Consider the following 23,906-nt stretch of genomic DNA (forward strand, 5'->3'; position numbering starts at 1 on the left):
TTAAGTGTCAAGAGCCCAGCGCATGGACAGCCTAGACAGCTAAATCAAGTACTATCATGAGGAAGTACAGTGGGGCCATACAATTCTTTTCTAACAGGCGTGGCAGTGGTGCAGTTTCACTTGCACTTGATTTGTACAAAAAACAGAGACCTGCGTCTACCTATGGCTCTGAGATATTGGCGGAGACGGGGCGGGGGGGGGGGGGATAAAAACAGGGATATTAGACATCCACGAACACAAGTTCCTGAAAAATGTGGTACTACTTCCCACGCATGCTCCATCCGCAGTGGTTTACTTGGAGACTGATGTTCTCCCCGTGGGCGACCAGGTTGCCCTGAAACCAGCTCTGTATTGGATAAGATTATGGCACGCAGAGGCCCTAGAGAAATACGATAATGCTCTGACCCATCTTGTGTCCTTGTGGGAGGGGCGGTAAAAGCTCCAGATGGGTCGCACATGTGAAGGATACTCTCCTTGGCTTGGAAGAGAGAGGACTGTGGAAAAGCCCCCAAAGGCCGAGCAGGATGGGCAGTGAAGAGGCTGAAGAAAGGTGTCTCAATAGGGGCAAGGGAGCAAGTGCTGGTGAAAGCGTCTACACTCCCATTAGGACCCGGTTGCCTCCTGCGTAAGGAGGCGCTTGGGTTTGAATTTTATCTTGATAAAATCACGCCAGCTTATGAACGATCACTGCGTATCCACTTTAGGTTAGGAATATTGCCCCTAGCATTTTTTTACAAAATCCTGGAAAGATTCGAGGAGAGGGGTGTGCCTGATGCGTTGGGCAATGAGTGACGCTATGATACACTTCCGGCTGATCTGTACGGCAAGCTGAAAAAAAAAGATGTACTTATTTAGGACCGGTCTTAAGTTTCGGCTGGGATTGGGCTCGTAGGTGAGGCAGAGAAAGTCCTCGGTCATAGCACGCCGCAATACGTTGTCTTTGTGACGGCGCCAGGGGTGTTGCTAGGTCTGGAAAAGACCCGGGGCTACGCTAATGTCAGAACTGTTGGGACTGGGGGCTAGCTGGCCCATTGTTTGTAGCTCCTGAGATTCTATCCGGGGCTACAACCAAAAGACCAGGGGCTATAGCCCCCTTAGCCACCCCCTAGCAACGCCTCTGGACGGCGCGCTACATACACAGAATCTGGTTGCAAATTGTGAGGGCCCTGAAGCAGGCAGACCAAGGCAGTGTGATGACTGAAGGCCCACTGTTTAGATTGTCTGCCTGTGTCTTCGCACAAAGCCGATGAATTGTGGTGAATCGTGCGAGGCCGCGAGCAGGCTCTCCACACCTTTAGCTCTTTCATTCTTGATTACTTGCTGATTTCTGGGGAGAAGGAGGAGTATGTTGAATTCTGTTCAATTCCCTTCTGTAGATGAATTGGGAAACAAGTTTTATAAATTGTGGCATATGAAATGTGTAGCCTCGTTATCGCTATAAACTGTCTTTTTAAAATAATCGCCAACCAGGGCTGGACCGGCCTATACCGAACTCTGGAAAGTTCCCCGTAGGCCTCTGCACCGTGGGCCTCTTTCGTGTGTTGTTTCCACATTTTCTCATGGGAAAAGATGGGCTTGGTAAAAATAAATGTGATAAGTGGGCCACTTTGAGAATTATTTACAAGGCCTCCTTTGGTTCCAATTCCACCTGGTACAGCAACACGTCTATTTTGCCAGTGACAACGGAAAACACACAAAATTGGAGGAGACACCCCGATAACCCGTGCAGGGTCCTCCTCCTCCCTCCCCCGGGGTAAGGGTGAGTGGCCGGCCGTCGCGCGGCAAAATAACAAAAAGCCTGCGAAGGGTCAACAAAGGAAAGGGGTGGGGATGCCCCCTTTATAAACGCGGGCTCCTTACTGCAAGAAGCATCTCACCTCTGAAGAAGGATGCCCGCCTGAATCGCGTGGAGGGATTTCGTTTGGTTTCGTTTCATCTCGAAGTGCTGCCCGGCAGGGAAAGGTCTCAAACGGAGACCACGGAGCGTGGAGCTGCCGCCGCAGCGAGGAAGGAGGGTCGCTACAGCAGCTGAAGGATCTGAGGCGGAGCAATCGAGGGCTGGAGCCCGGGACCGCAGCAGTCGGCGTCGGAGCAAGATCATAAAGGCGGGACAAGGGCTCTGAATCACCGTCGTGTGAGCAGCGGAGGCGCCGTGATGGACAGAGTCGTCGTGGGACAAGAGGCGGAGCATGATGGAATGGAGCATCGCCGGGAGAGGACAACGCGGCGAGGAGCAGGAGACATCGTGAGAAGGCACAAGCTTCAGGTATGGCAACCGCTCAATAACAAGGAGGCGCTGTGCCTGCCAGCCTGGGGAGCCAGGCCACCTTAAAAAGAAAGCGAGGGGACTGGGCTCGCATTAAAGTTTTAGAGCGTTGGGAACAATTGAAGAAAGAACCTGTTAAGGGAATTGCGAAAAGAAGGCACGGAGAGGGAAAAGCAAGGTGAAGAGTTGTGGGGCCCAAACGTTAATGAACTAAGGGCAGCGGCCAGTCTTCACTTTTCACCCCGCTGCAAATTAAACCGGCAAGTTCGCGTGGAGCAAGGGTGCATTGTAAAGCACACGGGTTCGCTCTCTTGGTGCAGAACTAGACAAACAAGTGCCTTGGTAAGGAGGAGAGAGTCTTGTCGCTCTATTTAGCTGAATCCTGCACAGCCCAAACTTGCAAACTTGGGTCACAAAGGCCCAGATTAAGAACTGTGTGGATATTGAAATAATGGATTTGGAGGCATTTATGGCAATGGCCAGGATGGCGGCTGCAAAGCACGGGCCCAATTGGATGGAGGCAATGATCCCGCAGCCGTGGGACGAACAGGCTGGAGCCAGCCAGAGGGCTGATTCCCCTCTAATGTTCCCCGACAACGAAGGGGTTTTGAGAGAATTACAAGGACTAGAAGGGGAAGAAGAGGTGGAGATGCCCGGCGAGGAAGAAGAGGAGCCTGCCACAAAAAGAAAGAGAACCATGACACAGAGGGCCAAAGCAAGCAAAGAACAAGCCAGGACCGGCAAAAAGCCCAGAGAAACCGGGGCGAGAGGGAAAGGAAGGGCACAGGAGGTTGTAGCCGTACCGACACCTGCACCTGTGGAGGCTCCAGGGAACCGTGGTTCACCCAGCGCTCCTGTAACCAGACCGGTGGTAGTTGCTGAGGAGGGGCCCACATCCTTGGAGGCTCTGAAAGGTATAGTCCTGCAATGTATGCAAGCCTGGGGGAATGGGGGCACTGGGCAAGTGTTGAGTGGAAATGTTACTGCTTTTAATCACTTGACAAGTAATGCAGCAGTTGTGCAACAGCAGGGAGTGAATTTGGGGGTCAGCAGGGCTAGGGCCAAGGGGCTATCAGGGAGCTACTTTACCCAGCTCAGGATTCCCTGGGGAGGTGGTCCAGTTGCCTCAGGTGGGGTTGACTTCAGTGGGGGGGGGGGAACCACGCCATGGCCATAGCTAACTCAAGCTCTTCAGGGGGATTTAATTCATTGCCTCAAGTAGGGTCGGCGCTGGCAGGGGCACAGCAGGGGCCGGCCGGGTGGGGGCAAGGATCGTCAGGCCCCAGTGCCAACATCAGTAGTGGGGAGAATCAAAGGACACAGTCTGCAGCAAGAACCAATGACATGCAAGGGGGTATTTGCGGCAACGTGGCCCAATATGGGAGACCAATGCCTGGCTTCGCTCTGGTCCGAGTGTCCGTGAATTCCTTGGTGTGGCACATCCCGTGGGCTACCAAGGAGAAGTTGTGGAGAAAAGAATTTATTGAAATCCTAGACTTGGTAGGAATGGAACCCTTAGGGGAAGGTTTAAAGCATTTATCAGAGAAAGAGAAGGAAAAGAGGGAAAGGGGAAAAGCCCAAGGTGAAGCCAAACATCCACAACTGTCTGAAAGCATTCAAGATGTATATGTCAATTATGCTAGAAAAATACCCTCATGATGCATTACCAATGATTGCTTATGAACAATACAACCTATACTTGAAACATGGTGGAGAGGGTTGGCTGCAGTATGACAGAGGCTTTCGGTTAAAAATGCAAGTCTGGCCCGCTATGTCTTGGGATGAGATGGACATTGGGGATTTCATAGATAAAATGGTGTCTGATGTGAAGTGGGGACAAGGCCCAAGGGGAAAAACTCCAAGTCTGGAGGGGGATATTCCCAAAGAGGTAGCGTGTCCTTTCGCGGGCACTCCTCCTGGAACAGCCGCGCCAGCTACCAGGGGGAGCAAGCAGAATGCTGAAGGTTTAATGATGAGGGGGGCTGCCCCTTTGGCAAAACATGTCACTTCAGGCATGCTAGGGGCAAGGGCGCCTGTGAGCGCAGCTCTTCTGCCATTGAAGGGAAGTGGAGGAGTAGCCCCAAAACAAAAGATAAAGGAAAGAGGGAATGAAGGAAAAGCACTCTTGTTAAGGTGTACCTACCCACATGTGTCCCAAATTGTAATTAAAACTTTTTTATCCACACCGGTTAACCTCCAGGTAATGACTCCCTTTTTAAATATTTATCACAACAGTACGGATGCGAAGCTGCTATGGGAAGGTTTTAGGTGGAGTTTCAAAATTCCATGCACAAGGGTCAAGAGGGGTAGGGAGGCACTCAATTTACAGTCGGCATTGGGGATGCCGGAGGGGGTGGCGAGTAAAGTGGACAAAGAAATCAAGCTGGGTAGAGTAGCTGGCCCTTTCGCTTGCCCACTAATGGAGACATGTGTGGTGTCACCTTTGGGGGTGGTCCCTAAGAAGGTGGAGGGGCACTATTGCTTGATCCATCACCTCTCCTTTCCTGAAGGTGACTCAGTGAATGACGCATAGTTGAAGAATTGTGTCGATTGCATTATTCCTCTTTTGATGATGCGGTGGAAATGGTAAGGGCAGCGGAGGGGGGGGGGCCCTAATGGGGAAGGCCGACATTGAGTCTGCATTACGGGTACTGCTTATTCACAAGGAGAGCCATCACTTGTTGGGTTTCAAGGTGCAAGACCAGTATTTCTATGATAAATGTTTGCCAATGGGTTGTGCCATGTCATGGCCTATTTTGAGGCTTTCAGCACCTTCTTGGAGTTTGCAGTGAAGCAAGAGGTTCAGGGGGGAGGAGTCTTGCATTACCCCGATGATTTTTTGTTCATCGGCAAAGAAGGGAGCGGGGAGTGCAGGGCACGCATGAGTACTTTTCAGGGGCTGATGAAGGGGATAGGGGTCCCGCTAGCTGAAGGTAAAACGGTGGGTCCGGTCACCTGCTTGACATTTCTTGGGATAGAAATTGACTCAGTCAAGGGGAAGTGCAGGCTCCCCCTGGATAAGATGAGAAGATTGAAATAGACTATCAATTGTTTGAAGGGGAAGAGTAAGGTGACCCTGAAGGAACTCCATTCACTGGCAGGTAATCTCAATTTCGTGGGGAAAGTGATCCCGGGTGGTAAAGTGTTTGCAAGGAGTATCAAGCTCAAAACAGTGGGGTTGCAACATGCCGGTCAACATGTCAGGCTGGGATCCGAAGTAAGGGAGGACCTCGGGATGTGGGAAAGGTTTTTGGAGGATTTGAATGGGGTGTTACTATGGAGGAAAGATTGGACGAGCAGCAACAGGCTCAGGCTATTCACGGATTCATCAGGTTCCCTGGGTTTTGAGGCAATCCTGGACAGCAATTGGTGTGGTAAGCCTTGGCCAACGGAGTGGCATCAATGGGGGATCACTAGGAACATCACGTTGCTCGAGATGTTCCCCATTGTGGTAGCCTTTAAAATGTGGGGTGAGCAGTTGAAAGACAGAAAGGTGTTGCTCTGGTCAGACAACCTGGCAGTGGTCCGGATCATAAATCAAGGGTTGTCTAGCAATACAAGGGTTTTGCAACTGTTTAGAGACCTCAACAAGAGCACGCTTGCATTAAACATTGACGTCAGGGCACGACACATTCCTGGGGTCAAAAACATAGCCGCTGACTCTCTCCCTTGTTTACAGTGGGAAAAGTTCTGAGGGAATTATCCAGGAGCAAGCGTTGTGATGACCCCATTCAAAACTCAGTGGTGGGGCATGATTGGGGCGATCTGAGTTCCCTGGTTCACTCGGCGCTAGCTCCAGGCATGGCAAGAAGATAAAAGGCGTGCTGGGAACGGTTCTTGGCCTTTCAAGAGGAGGTCTTGTTGAAGGGGCAGAGGGATCTGCCAGTAAGGGCCTTTGTGGGCTGGTGCTGGCGCTCGGGGAAGACCAGAGCTTGGATGGCGTATCATTTGGCTGCAATAGCCCATTATTTTAAGTAAGGGGTAAAGGTAACCCCACAAAGGAACATTACATTATAATGGCCATGAAAGGCTGGGCAAAGCAGGTGGTGAGGAAAACCGATGAAAGACAGCCCATTGACATTGTAACACTGCATGGCTTGGTAAAATGCCTAGGGGAGGTGTGTCATGACGAATACGAGAGGGTGTTATTCAAAGCAACCTTCACAGTAGCTTTCTTTGGGGCATTTAGGGTGAGCGAGCTGGTCCCGGAGAACAGGGATGCCAAAGGAACGGGGTTTCTACAATTGGGTGATGTGCACATGACAGAAGGCCGGATAAACATGTTACTAAAGAGGTCTAAAACCGACCAGGAAGGGAAAGGGTGCACAGTGTCTCTCCAACCCATCCCTGGGAGCATAGTATGCCCTATTGGGGCACTGACTGCCTTTCTCCAGCAGAGGCCGATGACAGGGGGGGTTGTCCTCTTCTCATTCACAGGGATGAGTCCGCATTGAGCCGCTTCCAGTTTAGAAGGGTCATGGACATGACACTGGAAAAAATTGGGGAAACAGATGGGGTGTTCGGGACCCATTCTTTTAGGATAGGAGCGGCCACTTCAGCTGCAGCCGTGGGCCTGGGGTTGGAGGACAGGGTGCTTTAAGAGATATGTCAGACCCGAAAAACTGTAGCCTTAACATGCTGCCTTCTCACTAGCGGCGGCCTGGAGGAGAAGGAGGTCCGTCTGGGTAGTAGGACACTCATTTGTGTCAACGGCTGGGGCAAGCTGGACGCCGGAACAGGAAGAGTTGACGGCCGGCAAATTCAGGATATGGTGGCATGGGGTACCGGGGAGGAAATGGGCACAGCTGCAAGGGCACATGTACAAATTGCTGGGTAACCAGCAAAAACTGGACATCTTGGTCGTACATCTGGGGGGTAATGATTTGACGAGCCTTGGGAGGGGGGCTTTGATGAGAGAGATGATGTTCTCGTTACAGGAACTGGCTGCATAATTGGGAGAGACGGAAATCACCTGGTCAGGAATAATCCCGAGACAGGAGTGGAGGGTTGCAGAGAACCACTCAGCGTTGGAACAATCTAGAAGAAAATTGAATTGTGCAATGTCAAAGTTCTGCAGGGGCAGAGGTTTTCCACAGATCAGGCATGGCCTGATTAACTTGAAATCCCCGCAATATTATCTTACGGATAGCGTACATTTGTCGCCAATGGGGATGGATCTCTTTTATTGGAATATACGCACAAAACTCTTGGAATTGTAACCTAAGAAAAGGGGGAGCCACAGTGGACGGTAACCCACCTGTGGTGTGGCAGTGTTTGGGTGACCAAGCACAAGAGACAGACTCAGGATGAGCCAGGAGAAAATCGGAAGGGTCTTCACTCTTCTCGGACCAGCGCCCCTTGGGAGCCTAAGTGTCAGGGACGTCTGGTGGTAACAATAAGGGCTCAGCTTCCCCCAAAGAAACGGCGCTCTCCCCCCCGCCCAGGATCACCTGCAAGGGCAGGCGAGGCTCAGGCACGAAGAGTTGGGAGAGTTGGGCCTACGGTGGACTTTTGGAAGGAAAGGGGGAAGCAGGTTGTTGGACACGGAGCAGTCGCTGCATCTTCAGAGCTATTTTCACTAATGTGTGCAGTGTGCTTTTTATGATGCACAGGGCAAACCAGTCATGGGCATGGGTGTAATTAATGGTGAGGGGAGGGGTATTTGTCCTCCCCCCAATCTTTGGGCACACCATTTTGTCCCACTCATTTGGCAGGGGACCCTTTCATGTTCCCCTCAACATTTTCAGCACTGGTCAAGGGGGAGGGATCACCGTTCAATTAAATACCAGGTTGTAGAAGCAGGAGGCTGGTGCACGGAGAAGGCTGGAGAGTGGTGGAGGAAGCAGAGGCTGTAGAGACAGAAGAGAGTAGAGAGAGGGCCGTAGTGGCGACCAGGAAGAGGTGGTGAAAGCCTGGATGGGGAAGGAGGAAGTGATGACATCAACAGTTGAGATAACACATGGTGGGAGTTGAGAAGGTGAAGGGGGAGGGGATGACATCAGAAGGTGCGGGTGCCTCGTTTCCTGAGGTTGGTTCATCAGCGTTGCTTCCACTTCCTGACATAACCAGGAGGGAGACACAAAGACACAAGGTGTGGTTAGAGTTAAGGGAGTAGACGAGGAAGGAACACCATCAAGAGAATGGCAATAGCAAGAGGAGCAGAGGACCACAGAGCCTGGCTGCAGAGGGAGACAAGGGGAAGGGGAGGTTGTGATGTCAGGAAGTGGAAGGGACACTGATGAACCAACAGCAGGAAACGAGGCAGAGAGAGGAGAAAAGACAGAGGCAGGAACACCAGGCAGAGAGAGGGGAACATCAGGCAGAGGCAGGCACATCAGGCAGAGAGAGGGGAACATCAGGCAGAGGCAGGCACATTAGGCAGAGAGAGGAGAACATCAGTCAGAGGCACGCACATCAGGCAGCGAGGACATGAGCCAGGGAAGTCAGATCTCAGCCAGTAAGAGCAGGCAAGTTCCAGCAAGCCGGGTGTTTCTTAGGCAGGACCCGAAGGTGAGAGGAGGCATGAGCTTGTGCCAGGAAGTTTACTATGGGCTTAGAGAGGTGGGGAAAGAAAGACCAGGGAAGTCTGGACAGATCCCAGAGAACCCTCACAAAAAGGACCTCAGGAAGTGATTAACTAGATCTGACCAAGAAGGCGGCATTGGCTCACCCTCAAAGCCCTCAACGCCAAGGAGGGGTGAAGGAGCCGATGTTGAATTGGTTAAACTGGGACGATTGCTCCTGAGGCTGAGAGGGCTTAGAGTTCTATAAGCTGAAGAGGAGACATTGTTCAGGCGGGTTTCCTCGCGAGAAAGGTACACAACACTATGTAAGGAGAGATACATTGAGAAGAACTCAGTTATGTTCTTGGTATCCTTCTTGGTCCAAGGTGGAGCCCTGAGACAGGACAAAAAAGTCATATGCCAGCACCGGGCCTCGCTCATAATGGGGTGTCACCCCCACCAGGCTCTATCATATTTCCTTTACAAGTTTCAGCAGGGCATTTGAAATAATAAGCCATTAAAGATTGTCCCAAACACAACATCGGGTGAATGGAGGGAGGTGGGGGGCTGAGACTGTGGTCAGTGACAAGTCCCTTAAGTGGTGTGAATGTTGGGTAATTAGAGATAGCCAGGATGCATACAACTGCATGCTGTGTTAAACAATGACTACAAACAGATGATCATATTTTTCATTTTCGTTCACTATGTTTCTCTAAGTCATGATAACACTGGTGTGAAAGTCAGATGAGATGTTTTCAGGCTTACATTCCTTTGCATTCTGGGACTTGTTGACTTCAATTGTTTTGCTCACTATTTTAAATATTTTACTATCGTTATTATTGGTCAAGTTGTTTTTTTTATGTAAGTTGTGTACATTTCAAGTGTGTTATGTTGACCCTGCATCCTTTAATACTTTTTACAAGTGTATCACTCGCCTGGCTCAACTCCTCCTCTAACCTCGGGTCAATCGCTATCACACCTCCGCCACACCCCACAAGAGGTCTGTTCCAAGAGTACACTATCTTTATGTCCAGCACTGGTGAAAACTCGGGAAATGTGCACAAAATGGAGAGCAGAAGGCAGACCTATAGCTGTGCTGCACATGCTGTGTTGGGGGTCCTCATGAAAGCCAGGCCGCCTTCTGCCGGGCTCTGAAGTAAAGAAGACAGAGTTCAAGGTGAACTCCAAGGAGGCAGCAAATTCACTCTAAAGGCCGATCCATGAAAACTCTGAATAAGAGTTTGAACTTGTTGCCTGAACTAATCGGGTACTGCCTGAAGGTTGCTGGGTACTGCTTGAAGGTAGCGTGGTACTGCTTGAAGGTTGCTGGGTACTGCCTGAAGGTTGCTGGGTACTGCTTGAAGGTTGCTGGGTACTGCTTGAAGGTTGCTTGGTACTGCTTGAAGGTTGCTTGGTACTGCTTGAAGGTTGCTGGGTGCTGCTTGAAGGTTGCTGGGTACTGTTTGAAGGTTGCTGGGTACTGCTTGAAGGTTGCTGGGTACTGTTTGAAGGTTGCTGGGTACTGCTTGAAGGTTGCATGGTACTGCTTGAAGGTTGCTGGCTACTGCTTGAAGGTTGCTTGGTACTGCTTGAAGGTTGCTGAGTACTGCTTGAAGGTTGCTGGGTACTGCTTGAAGGTTGCTGGGTACTGCCTGAAGGTAGCTGGGTACTGCTTGAAGGTAGCGTGGTACTGCTTGAAGGTTGCTTGGTACTGCTTGGAGGTTGCTTGGTACTGCTTGAAGGTTGCTGGGTACTGCTTGAAGGTTGCATGGTACTGCTTGAAGGTTGCTGGCTACTGCTTGAAGGTTGCTTGGTACTGCTTGAAGGTTGCTGGGTACTGCTTGAAGGTTGCTGGGTACTGCTTGAAGGTTGCGTGGTACTGCTTGAAGGTTGCTGGGTACTGCTTGAAGGTTGCGTGGTACTGCTTGAAGGTTGCTGGGTACTGCTTGAAGGTTGCTGGGTACTGCTTGAAGGTAGCGTGGTACTGCTTGAAGGTTGCTTGGTACTGCTTGAAGGTTGCTTGGTACTGCTTGAAGGTTGCTGGGTACTGCTTGAAGGTTGCATGGTACTGCTTGAAGGTTGCTGGCTACTGCTTGAAGGTTGCTTGGTACTGCTTGAAGGTTGCTGGGTACTGCTTGAAGGTTGCTCGGTAGTGCTTGAAGGTTGCATGGTACTGCCTGAAGGTAGCTGGGTACTGCTTGAAGGTTGCTGGGTACTGCTTGAAGGTTGCTGGGTACTGCTTGAAGGTTGCTTGGTACTGCTTGAAGGTTGCTTGGTACTGCTTGAAGGTTGCTGGGTATTGCTTGAAGGTTGCGTGGTACTGCTTGAAGGTTGCGTGGTACTGCTTGAAGGTTGCGTGGTACTGCTTGAAGGTTGCTGGGTACTGCTTGAAGGTTGCTGGGTACTGCTTGAAGGTTGCTGGGTACAGTTTGAAGGTTGCTGGGTATTGCTTGAAGGTTGCTGGGTACTGTTTGAAGGTTGCTGGGTACTGCTTGAAGGTTGCTGGGTATTGCTTGGAGGTTGCTGGGTATTGCTTGAAGGTTGCTGGGTATTGCTTGAAGGTTGCTGGGTACTGCTTGAAGGTTGCTGGGTATTGCTTGAAGGTTGCTGGGTATTGCTTGAAGGTTTCTGGGTACTGCTTGAAGGTTGCTGGGTACTGCTTGAAGGTTGCTGGGTACTGCTTGAAGGTTACTTGGTACTGCTTGAAGGTTGCTGGGTATTGCTTGAAGGTTGCTGGGTATTGCTTGAAGGTTGCGTGGTACTGCTTGAAGGTTGCTGGGTACTGCTTGAAGGTTGCTGGGTACTGCTTGAAGGTTGCTGGGTACTGCTTGAAGGTTGCTGGGTACTGCTTGAAGGTTGCTTGGTGCTGCTTGAAGGTTGCTGGGTGTTGCTTGAAGGTTGCTGGGTACTGCTTGAAGGTTGCTGGGTACTGCTTGAAGGTTGCTGGGTACTGCTTGAAGGTTGCTGGGTACTGTTTGAAGGTTGGGTGGTACTGCTTGAAGGTTGCTGGGTACTGCTTGAAGGTTGCTTGGTACTGCTTGAAGGTTGCTTGGTACTGCTTGAAGGTTGCTGGGTACTGCCTGAAGGTTGCTGGGTACTGATTGAAGGTTGCTGGGTATTGCTTGAAGGTTGCTTGGTACTGCTTGAAGGTAGCGTGGTACTGCTTGAAGGTTGCTTGGTACTGCTTGAAGGTTGCTGGGTATTGCTTGAAGGTTGCTGGGTACAGCTTGAAGGTTGCTGGGTACTGCTTGAAGGTTGCTGGGTACTGCTTGAAGGTAGCGTGGTACTGCTTGAAGGTTGCTGGGTACTGCTTGAAGGTTGCTGGGTACTGCTTGAAGGTAGCTGGGTACTGTTTGAAGGTTGGGTGGTACTGCTTGAAGGTTGCTGGGTACTGCTTGAAGGTTGCTGGGTACTGCTTGAAGGTTGCTTGGTACTGCTTGAAGGTTGCTTGGTACTGCTTGAAGGTTGCTTGGTACTGCTTGAAGGTTGGGTGGTACTGCTTGAAGGTTGCTGGGTACTGCTTGAAGGTTGCTGGGTACTGCTTGAAGGTTGCTGGGTACTGCTTGAAGGTTGCTTGGTACTGCTTGAAGGTTGCTTGGTACTGCTTGAAGGTTGCTGGGTATTGCTTGAAGGTTGCTGGGTACTGCTTGAAGGTTGCGTGGTACTGCTTGAAGGTTGCTTGGTACTGCTTGAAGGTTGCTGGGTATTGCTTGAAGGTTGCTGGGTATTGCTTGAAGGTTGCTGGGTATTGCTTGAAGGTTGCTGGGTACTGCTTGAAGGTTGCTGGGTACTGCTTGAAGGTTGTGTGGTACTGCCTGAAGGTTGCTTGGTACTGCTTGAAGGTTGCTGGGTACTGCTTGAAGGTTGCTGGGTATTGCTTGAAGGTTGTGTGGTACTGCCTGAAGGTTGCTTGGTACTGCTTGACGGTTGCTTGGTACTGCTTGAAGGTTGCTGGGTATTGCTTGCAGGTTGCTTGGTACTGCTTGAAGGTTGCTTGGTACTGCTTGAAGGTTGTGTGGTACTGCCTGAAGGTTGCTGGGTACTGCTTGAAGGTTGCTGGGTACTGCTTGAAGGTTGCTGGGTACTGCTTGAAGGTTGCTTGGTACTGCTTGAAGGTAGCGTGGTACTGCTTGAAGGTTGCTGGGTACTGCTTGAAGGTTGCTTGGTACTGCTTGAAGGTTGCTGGGTACTGCTTGAAGGTTGCTGGGTACTGCTTGAAGGTTGTGTGGTACTGCCTGAAGGTTGCTTGGTACTGCTTGAAGGTTGCTTGGTACTGCTTGAAGGTTGCTGGGTATTGCTTGAAGGTTGCTGGGTACTGCTTGAAGGTTGCTGGGTACTGCTTGAAGGTTGTGTGGTACTGCCTGAAGGTTGCTGGGTACTGCTTGAAGGTTGCTGGGTACTGCTTGAAGGTTGCTGGGTACTGCTTGAAGGTTGCTGGGTACTGCTTGAAGGTAGCGTGGTACTGCTTGAAGGTTGCTGGGTACTGCTTGAAGGTTGCTGGGTACTGCTTGAAGGTTGTGTGGTACTGCCTGAAGGTTGCTTGCTACTGCTTGAAGGTTGCTTGGTACTGCTTGAAGGTTGCTGGGTACTGCTTGAAGGTTGCTTGGTACTGCTTGAAGGTTGCTTGGTACTGCTTGAAGGTTGTGTGGTACTGCCTGAAGGTTGCTGGGTACTGCTTGAAGGTTGCTGGGTACTGCTTGAAGGTTGCTGTGTACTGCTTGAAGGTTGCTTGGTACTGCTTGAAGGTAGCGTGGTACTGCTTGAAGGTTGCTGGGTACTGCTTGAAGGTTGCTGGGTACTGCTTGAAGGTTGCTGGGTACTGCTTGAAGGTTGCTGGGTATTGCTTGAAGGTTGGGTGGTACTGCCTGAAGGTTGCTTGGTACTGCTTGAAGGTTGCTTGGTACTGCTTGAAGGTTGCTGGGTATTGCTTGAAGGTTGCTTGGTACTGCTTGAAGGTTGCTTGGTACTGCTTGAAGGTTGTGTGGTACTGCCTGAAGGTTGCTGGGTACTGCTTGAAGGTTGCTGGGTACTGCTTGAAGGTTGCTGGGTATTGCTTGAAGGTTGCTGGGTACTGCTTGAAGGTAGCGTGGTACTGCTTGAAGGTTGCTGGGTACTGCTTGAAGGTTGCTTGGTACTGCTTGAAGGTTGCTGGGTACTGCTTGAATGTTGCTGGGTATTGCTTGAAGGTTGCTTGGTACTGCTTGAAGGTAGCGTGGTACTGCTTGAAGGTTGCTTGGTACTGCTTGAAGGTTGCTGGGTACTGCTTGAAGGTTGCTGGGTACTGCTTGAAGGTTGCTGGGTACTGTTGCTGGGTACTGCTTGAAGGTTGCTGGGTACTGCTTGAAGGTTGCTGGGTACTGCTTGAAGGTTTCTTGGTACTGCTTGAAGGTTGCGTGGTACTGCTTGAAGGTTGCTGGGTATTGCTTGAAGGTTGCTTGGTACTGCTTGAAGGTTGCGTGGTACTGCTTGAAGGTTGCTGGGTATTGCTTGAAGGTTGCTGGGTACTGCTTGAAGGTTGCTTGGTACTGCTTGAAGGTAGCGTGGTACTGCTTGAAGGTTGCTTGGTACTGCTTGAAGGTTGCTGGGTACTGCTTGAAGGTTGCTGGGTACTGTTTGAAGGTTGCTTGGTACTGCTTGAAGGTTGCTGGGTACTGCTTGAAGGTTGCGTGGTACTCCTTGAAGGTTGCTGGGTATTGCTTGAAGGTTGCTGGGTACTGCTTGAAGGTTGCTGGGTACTGCTTGAAGGTTGCGTGGTACTGCTTGAAGGTTGCTGGGTATTGCTTGAAGGTTGCTTGGTACTGCTTGAAGGTAGCGTGGTACTGCTTGAAGGTTGCTTGGTACTGCTTGAAGGTTGCTGGGTACTGCTTGAAGGTTGCGTGGTACTGCTTGAAGGTTGCTGGGTATTGCTTGAAGGTTGCTTGGTACTGCTTGAAGGTAGCATGGTACTGCTTGAAGGTTGCTGGGTACTGCTTGAAGGTTGCTTGGTACTGCTTGAAGGTTGCTGGTTACTGCTTGAAGGTTGCGTGGTACTGCTTGAAGGTTGCTGGGTACTGCTTGAAGGTAGCGTGGTACTGCTTGAAGGTTGCTTGGTACTGCTTGCAGGTTGCTGGGTACTGCTTGAAGGTTGCTGGGTACTGCTTGAAGGTTGCTGGGTACTGCTTGAAGGTTGCTTGGTACTGCTTGAAGGTTGCTGGGTACTGCTTGAAGGTTGCTTGGTACTGCTTGAAGGTTGCTGGGTACTGCTTGAAGGTTGCTTGGTACTGCTTGAAGGTTGCTTGGTACTGCTTGAAGGTTGCTGGGTATTGCTTGAAGGTTGCTTGGTACTACTTGAAGGTAGCGTGGTACTGCTTGAAGGTTGCTTGGTACTGCTTGAAGGTTGCTGGGTACTGCTTGAAGGTTGCTGGGTACTGTTTGAAGGTTGCGTGGTACTGGTTAAAGGTTGCTGGGTACTGCTTGAAGGTTGCGTGGTACTGGTTGAAGGTTGCTGGGTACTACTTGAAGGTTATGTGGTACTGCTTGAGGTTGCTGGGTACTGCTTGAAGGTTGCGTGGTACTGGTTGAAGGTTGCTGGGTACTGCTTGAAGGTTGCGTGGTACTGGTTGAAGGTTGCTGGGTACTACTTGAAGGTTGTGTGGTACTGCTTGAGGTTGCTGGGTACTGCTTGAAGGTTGCGTGGTACTGCTTGAAGGTTGCGTGGTACTGCTTGAAGGTTGCTGGGTATTGCTTGAAGGTTGCGTGGTACTGGTTGAAGGTTGCTGGGTACTGCTTGAAGGTTGCGTGGTACTGGTTGAAGGTTGCTGGGTACTACTTGAAGGTTGTGTGGTACTGCTTGAGGTTGCTGGGTACTGCTTGAAGGTTGCGTGGTACTGCTTGAAGGTTGCTGGGTATTGCTTGAAGGTTGCGTGGTACTGGTTGAAGGTTGCTGGGTACTGCTTGAAGGTTGCTTGGTACTGCTTGAAGGTTGCTGGGTACTGCTTGAAGGTTGCTGGGTATTGCTTGAAGGTTGCTGGGTATTGCTTGAAGGTTGCGTGGTACTGCTTGAAGGTTGCGTGGTACTGCTTGAAGGTTGCTGGGTATTGCTTGAAGGTTGCTGGGTACTGCTTGAAGGTTGCTGGGTACTGCTTGAAGGTTGCTGGGTACTGCTTGAAGGTTCCGTGGTACTGTTTGAAGGTTGGGTGGTACTGCCTGAAGGTTGCTGGGTATTGCTTGAAGGTTGCTGGGTACTACTTGAAGGTTGTGTGGTACTGCTTGAAGGTTGCTGGGTGCTGCTTGAAGGTTGCTGGGTATTGCTTGAAGGTTGCTGGGTACTACTTGAAGGTTGTGTGGTACTGCTTGAGGTTGCTGGGTACTGCTTGAAGGTTGCTAGACCAATGCTAGCACGAGGAGGACTGTGCAAATGATAACAACCTCTGGATAATTCTTCCCCTCTTGAAAGGTTAATTAATAATCCATAATCAACCCTCCATTGACTTATCCAATCCCTATGATTGAATTCCAGCTCCGCAGAAGATGGGGATGCGATGCAAGGCTCAGTGTGACGACACAGGCAACCCCATGCACATTAATAATGCATTATCTTGGCGAGGTTTTAGAATGCAAATGAGGATCCCATTTTAAATGCACAGTATTAAGAAATAGAGTGCATTAGTCTAATCACGAGGATAAAGGCAGCTAAAAAACAATTAAATGGATACGCATATTTGCCTCTATAATAATCGTTTAAGGCTACACATGGTTTAACAATAAAGCATGAATGAAACAGAGTCTCTGACAACAAAGGCATCTTAAGTTATTACTGCCATCCTATATTAGGCACAGGGCATCTCTTTAAAGATGAAGGCATCCTTATCAGCCAATCAAACATTAGAATGAACCCCAATGTTAATCTATGGAGCAACTCAATTCACTAAACTAGATAAACTATAAAAAGCAGACATTTTGTAACTCATAGTTTTTTAAAATATGTTTCAATTCATGCAAATGTCACCTTAAAGTTCCTCTTCTGAGCAGCCAGTAATGATATTAGTCCTCCCCCATGTGGTACTGTGCGTGAAGTCTGTGCACGCTCTCCATGGTACCATGAGGACCTCGCCTACCCTCGTGAGCCCTGCAGACAGTCACTGGGAGCTTGCCACTGGATAGGATGCAGTGGACCGCTTTCAATAAACACACTTTTCTTCATAGCCAGTCTGCAATGTTTTCCCTATTGACTGGCGATGAAATGAAGGCCCCCTGCTGCTGGGACCAAATTGAGGAGTGGCCCTTGGCCAAGTTTGTCAGCGGTTGAGGATGATAGGAGGGGCGCAGTCTCGGGAGGATAGCTCAGCGGCAATGTGCTCGCCTTGGAAGTAAAACAGGTTCGATTCCCGGGTCAGCGCTTAGAAACCTCTGGGCGTGTTATAAATAACCCATCATATCATATCATACTGGGAGCGAATGCCGATTGATGAGTGTGGGCCCCACCGCAAGGAAGACCAGGAAGTGCTGAGCCGTAGCACCAGGGCCATCCAGAGGCACTGACTTGCGCAGAAGTTCAACTTCTACCTGGCGGAGAGTAGCAGCCTACTCCAGGAGCGCGATAAAGGGACTCATTAGGAGTTTGGTGGTGCAGTAAAAAAAGTGACAGGAATTCCTTTACCAACACTTTTTTTGGCAGCAACAAAATTAGTGCTGTTTTTACTGTTGCGCCGAATTTGTAGTTTTCCTTCACAAATTGGCAGAATTAATGCTTGCAGTAATTCTGGCAAAATCCCTATGGAGTTGTAGGGACTCCAAAAATGGGGATTTTCACTGCCATTTCACCACTCGTAGTGCCTTGGGAAGACCACAGGACCGAGTAGCGGTAATAGTAAATGAGTTTAGCCATAACTCAGTTGATTTGACACCAAATTACTGCCAAACTCATAACAAGGCCAACGTGTGGAGAATGCATGCAGCTGCATTGACGAACAACTTTCACGCTAGCAGCAACAACACTTCCAAAAGAAACATACTGGTGCATCTGTGTCCTTGCAGGTTTGCAGACCACTGCTGGCTGCTCACAAGGCAGCAAAAGAAAAGTGTGACACATTCCCGCTCCAGCAATCCATCCAAGTGTAACACATTCACACCCCCAAAAAACATCCCAGTGAAACACATTCCCAACCCCAAAAAACATCCAAGTGTAGCACATTCCCACTCCAGCAATCTATCCAAGTGTAACACATTCCTGCTCCAGCAATCCATCCAAGTGTAACACATTCCCACTCCAGCAATCCATCCAAGTGTAACACATTCCCACTCCAGCAATCCATCCAAGTGTAACACATTCCCACCCAAGCAATCCATCCAAGTGTAACACATTCCCACTCCAGCAATCCATCCAAGTGTAACACATTCCCACTCCAGCAATCCATCCAAGTGTAACACATTCCCACTCCAGCAACCCATCCAAGTGTAACACATTCCCACTCCAGCAATCCATCCAAGTGTAACACATTCCTGCTCCAGCAATCCATCCAAGTGTAACACATTCCCACCCAAGCAATCCATCCAAGTGTAACACATTCACACCCCCAAAAACCATCCCAGTGAAACACATTCCCACCCCCAAAAAACATCCAAGTGTAACACATTCCCGCTCAAGAAATCCATCTAAGTGTAACACATTCCCACCCCAAAAAACATCCAAGTGTAACACATTCCCGCTCAAGCAATCCATCTAAGTGTAACACATTCCCACCCCCAAAAAACATCCAAATGTAACACATTCCCACCCAAGCAATTCATCCAAGTGTAACACATTCCCGCCCCCAAAAAACATTCCAGTGTAACACATTCCCACCAAAGCAATCCATCCAAGTGTAACACATTCCCGCCCCCAAAAAACATCCCAGTGTAACACATTCCCAACAAAGCAATCCATCCAAGTGTAACACATTCCCACTCCAGCAATCCATCCAAGTGTAATACATTCCTGACCCCAAAAACCAAACCAGTATAACACATTCCCGGCCCCCATCCAAGTGTAACACATTCCAGCTCCAGAAATCCATTCAAGTGTAACACATTCCCACCCCCAAAAAACATCCAAGTGTAACACATTCCCGCCCCCAAAAAACATCCCAGTGTAACATATTCCCACCAAAGCAATCCATCCAAGTGTAACACATTCCCGCCCCCAAAAAACATCCCAGTGTAACACATTCCCACCAAAGCAATCCTTCCAAGTGTAACACATTCCCACTCCAGCAATCCATCCAAGTGTAATACATTCCTGACCCCAAAAACCATCCCAGTATAACACATTCCCGGCCCCCATCCAAGTGTAACACATTTCAGAGAAATCCATTCAAGTGTAACACATTCCCACCCCCAAAAACATCCCAGCGTAACACATTCCCGCCCCCATTCAAGTGTAACACATTCCTGCTCCAGCAATCCATCCAAGTGTAACACATTCCTGCCCCCAAAAACCATCCCAGTGTAACACATTCCCACCCAAGCAATCCATCCAAGTGCAACATTATCATTGCATTTTTAGGGAAAGGGTGGGGACCAGCTCCCAGGTCTGCTGCCCTCATTCCAGAGAATGGAGCGCAGAGGTCCATCACTTAAATCTGAACTTGCAGGTCCTGCAGGAGAGCGCCAAGAAGCCCAGTTCTGCTGCAACCAGTGAGACCCAGGAGCACTGTTGAAGCCCCCCCGCCCCTCCCGAGGGCGCAGCTGAGCTGCAGCTCTGAGCAGTGCACTAGTGCAGTAGTCAACACGGAAAGCAGCAACACTGGGCTCGACACGTGACCTGCTGCTACAGAACTATCACAGCTACACAATCCTGAAACATGGCCTGGATAGGTGGAGACTCCTAGATACCACAACGAAAGCGACCCGGCCTCCCAGTGATGGGGTGTCTGCACTCGGCCATATCACTGCAGCACTAGATGCACAGCACTCACGCTCTCTGGAGGTGTCTGCACACTGCTATATCACTGCAGCACCAGGTGCAGAGCACTCACACTCTCTGAATATGTCTGTACACTGCCATATCACTGCAGCACTAGATGCACAGCACTCACCCTCTGGAGGTGTCGGCACACTGTCATATCACTGCATCACTAGATGCAACACACTCACACTCTCGATGTGTCTGCACACTCCCATATCACTGCAGCACCAGATGCACAGCACTCACACTCTGGTGGTGTCTGCACACTGCGATATCACTGCAGCACTAGATGCACAGCACTCACGCTCTCTGGAGGTGTCTGCACACTGCCATATCACTGCAGCACTAGATGCACAGCACTCACACTCTGGAGGTGTCTGCACACTGACATATCACTGCAGCACTAGGTGCACAGCACTCACACTCTCTGGAGGTGTCTGCACACTGCCATATCACTTCAGCACTAAATGCACAGCACTCACACTCTCTGGAGGTGTCTGCACACTGACATATCACCGCAGAACTAGATGCACAGGACTCACCCTCTGGAGGTGTCTGCACACTGTCATATCACTGCAGCACTAGATGCAACACACTCACACTCTCGATGTGTCTGCACACTCCCATATCACTGCAGCACTAGATGCACAGCACTCACGCTCTCTGGAGGTGTCTGCACACTGCCATATCACTGCAGCACTAGGTGCACAGCACTCACACTCTCTGGAGGTGTCTGCACACTGCCATATCACTTCAGCACTAGATGCACAGCACTCACACTCTCTGGAGGTGTCTGCACACTGCCATATCACTGCAGCACTAGATGCACAGCACCCCCACTTTCTGGATGTGTCTGCACACTGCCATGTCACTGCAGCATCAGGTGCAAAGCACTCGCACTCTCTGGACGTGTCTGCACACTGCCATATCACTGCAGCACCAGGTGCACCACACTCACACTCTCTGGATATGTCTGCCCACTGCCATATCACTGCAGCACTAGATGCACAGCACTCACCCTCTGGAGGTGTCTGCACACTGCCATATCACTGCAGCACTAGATGCACAGCACTCACGCTCTCTGGAGGTGTCGGCACACTGCCATATCACTGCAGAACTAGATGCACAGCACTCAAACTCTCTGGAGGTGTCTGCACACTGCCATGTCACTGCAGCACTAGATGCACAGCACTCACTCTCTGGAGGTGTCTGCACACTGTCATATCACTGCAGCACTAGATGCACAGCACTCACTCTCTGGACATGTCTGCACACTGCCATATCACTGCAGTACCAGGTGCACAGCACTCAAACTCTCTGGAGGTGTCTGCACACTGTCATATCACTGCAGCACTAGATGCACAGCACTCACACTCTCTGGACGTGTCTGCACACTGCCATATCACTGCATCACTAGATACACAGCACTCACATTCTCTGGACATGTCTGCCCACTGCCATATCACTGCTGTAGTCTGCCATATCACTGCAGCACCAGGTGCACAGCACTCACCCTCTGGAGGTGTCTGCACACTGCCATATCACTGCAGCACTACCTGCACAGTACTCACCCTCTGGAGGTGTCTGCACACTGCCATATCACTGCAGCACTACCTGCACAGTACTCACCCTCTGGAGGTGTCTGCACACTGTCATATCACTGCAGCACTAGATGCACAGCACTCACACTCTCTGGACGTGTCTGCACACTGCCATATCACTGCATCACTAGATACACAGCACTCACATTCTCTGGACATGTCTGCCCACTGCCATATCACTGCTGTAGTCTGCCATATCACTGCAGCACCAGGTGCACAGCACTCACACTCTCTGGACGTGTCTCCACACTGGCATATCACTGCAGCACTACCTGCACAGCACTCACCCTCTGGAGGTGTCTGCACACTGCCATATCACTGCAGCACTAGATGCACAACACTCACACTCTCTGAAGGTGTCTGCACACTGCCATATCACTACAACACTAAATGCACAGCATTCAAACTCTCTTGAGGTATCTGCACACTGCCATATCACTGCAGCACTAGATGCACGGCACTCACACTCTCTGGACGTGATTGTACACTGACATATCACTGCAGCACCAGGTGCACAGTACTCACACCCTCTTGACGTGTCTGCACACTGCCATATCACTGCAGCACTAGATGCACAGCACTCACACTCTGGAGGTGTCTGACATATCACGGCAGCACTAGATGCACAGCACTCACACTCTGGAGGTGTCTGTCATATCACTGCAGCACTAAATGCACAGCACTCACACTCTGGAGGTGTCTGACATATCACTGCAGCACTAGATGCACAGCACTCACACTCTGGAGGTGTCTGTCATATCACTGCAGCACTAAATGCACAGCACTCACACTCTGGAGGTGTCTGACATATCACTGCAGCACTAGATGCACAGCACACTCTCGAGGTGTCTGCACACTGCCATATCACTGCAGCACTAGATGCACAGCACTCACACTCTGGAGGTGTCTGCACACTGACATATCACTGCAGCACTAGGTGCACAGCACTCACCCTCTGGAGGTGTCTGCATTCTGCCATATCACTGCAGCACTAGATGCACAGCACTCACACTCTGGAGGTGTTGTCACACTGCCATATCACTGCAGCACCAGGTGCACAGCACTCCACTCTCTGGAGGTGTCTGCACAGTGCCATTTCACTGCAGCACCATATGCACAACACTCACACTCTCTGGGCGTATCTGCACACTGCCATATCATTGCAGCACCAGGTGCACAGCACTCACACTCTCTGCACATGTCTGCACAGTGCCATACCACTGCAGCACTTGATGCACAGCGCTCACACTCTGAAGGTGTCTGAACACTGCCATATCACTGCAGCACTAGAGGCACAGCGCTCACCCTCTGGAGGTGTCTGCACACTGACATATGACTGCAGCACTAGATGCACAGCAATCACACTCTGGGGGTGTCTGCACACTGACATATCACTGTAGCACTAGATGCATAGCACTCACCCTCTGGAGGTGTCTGCACACTGTCATATCACTGCAGCACTAGATGCACAAGACTCACACTCTCGAGGTGTCTGCACACTGCCATATCACTGCAACACTAGATGCACAGCGCTTACACTCTCTGGGCGTGTCTGAACACTGCAATATCACTGCAACACTAGATGCACAGCACTCACACTCTCGAGGTGTCTGCACACTGACATATCACTGCAGCACTAGATGCACAGCACTCACACTCACAAGGTGTCTGCACACTGCCATATCACTGCAGCACTAGATGCACAGCACTCACCCTCTGGAGGTGTCTGCACACTGCCATATCACTGCAGGACTAGATGCACAGCACACAAACTCTCTGGAGGTGTCTGCACACTGCCATATCACTGCAGCACCAGGTGCACAGCGCTCACACTCTCTGGATATTTCTGCACACTGCCATATCATTGCAGCACTAGCTGCACAGCACTCACACTCTGGAGGTGTCTGCACACTGACATATCACTGCAGCACTAGATGCACAACACTCACCCTCTGGAGTTGTCTGCACACTGTCATATCACTGCAGCACTAGATGCACAGTACTCACACTCTGAAGGTGTCTGCACACTGCCATATCACTGCAGCACTGGATGCACAGCACTCACACTCTGGAGGTGTCTGCACACTGACATATCACTGCAGCACTTGATGGACAGCGCTCACCCTCTGGAGGTGTCTGCACACTGACATATCACTGCAGCACTAGATGCACAACCCTCACACTCTGGAGGTGTCTGCACACTGCCATATCACTGCAGCACTAGATGCACAGCACTCACCATCTGGAGGTGTCTGCACACTGACATATCACTGCAGCACTAGATACACAGCACACACACTCTGGAGGTGTCTGCACTCTGACATATCACTGCAGCACTAGATGCAGAGCACTCACACTCTGGAGGTGTCTGCACACTGCCATATCACTGCAGCACCAGGTGCACAGCACTAACACTCTCTGGATGTGTCTGCACACTGCCATATCACTGCAGCACTAGATGCATAGCACTCACACTCTGGAGGTGTCTGCACACTGTCATATCACTGCAGCACTAGATGCACAGTATGCACACTCTGAAGGTGTCTGCACACTGCCATATCACTGCAGCACTGGATGCACAGCACTCACACTCTGGAGGTGTCTGCACACTG

The 23,906-nt window shown here is 50.5% G+C and overlaps 2 protein-coding genes across 12 annotated transcripts in view; one reads left to right on the forward strand and one right to left on the reverse strand.

Moving 5' to 3' along the window:
- ARVCF (ARVCF delta catenin family member) overlaps positions 1-23,906 on the forward strand; it is a 2,420,581-nt gene that overhangs the window by 828,469 nt on the left and 1,568,206 nt on the right. The window lies entirely within an intron of this gene.
- The window catches only part of LOC138493083 (mucin-2-like), a 28,691-nt gene continuing 14,760 nt past the window's right edge, over positions 9,976-23,906 (reverse strand). The window contains exons 2-5 of the mRNA XM_069620301.1: positions 15,390-16,142; positions 14,010-15,176; positions 11,462-13,966; positions 9,976-11,365 (exon numbers count right to left, since the gene is read on the reverse strand). Coding sequence (XP_069476402.1) covers positions 9,976-11,365; positions 11,462-13,966; positions 14,010-15,176; positions 15,390-16,142 — 5,815 coding nt within the window. The remainder of the gene's footprint in view (positions 11,366-11,461; positions 13,967-14,009; positions 15,177-15,389; positions 16,143-23,906) is intronic.

This window comes from Ambystoma mexicanum, chromosome 10 (assembly GCF_040938575.1).
Source record: "Ambystoma mexicanum isolate Mex_15411 chromosome 10, UKY_AmexF1_1, whole genome shotgun sequence".
NCBI lineage: Eukaryota > Metazoa > Chordata > Amphibia > Caudata > Ambystomatidae > Ambystoma > Ambystoma mexicanum.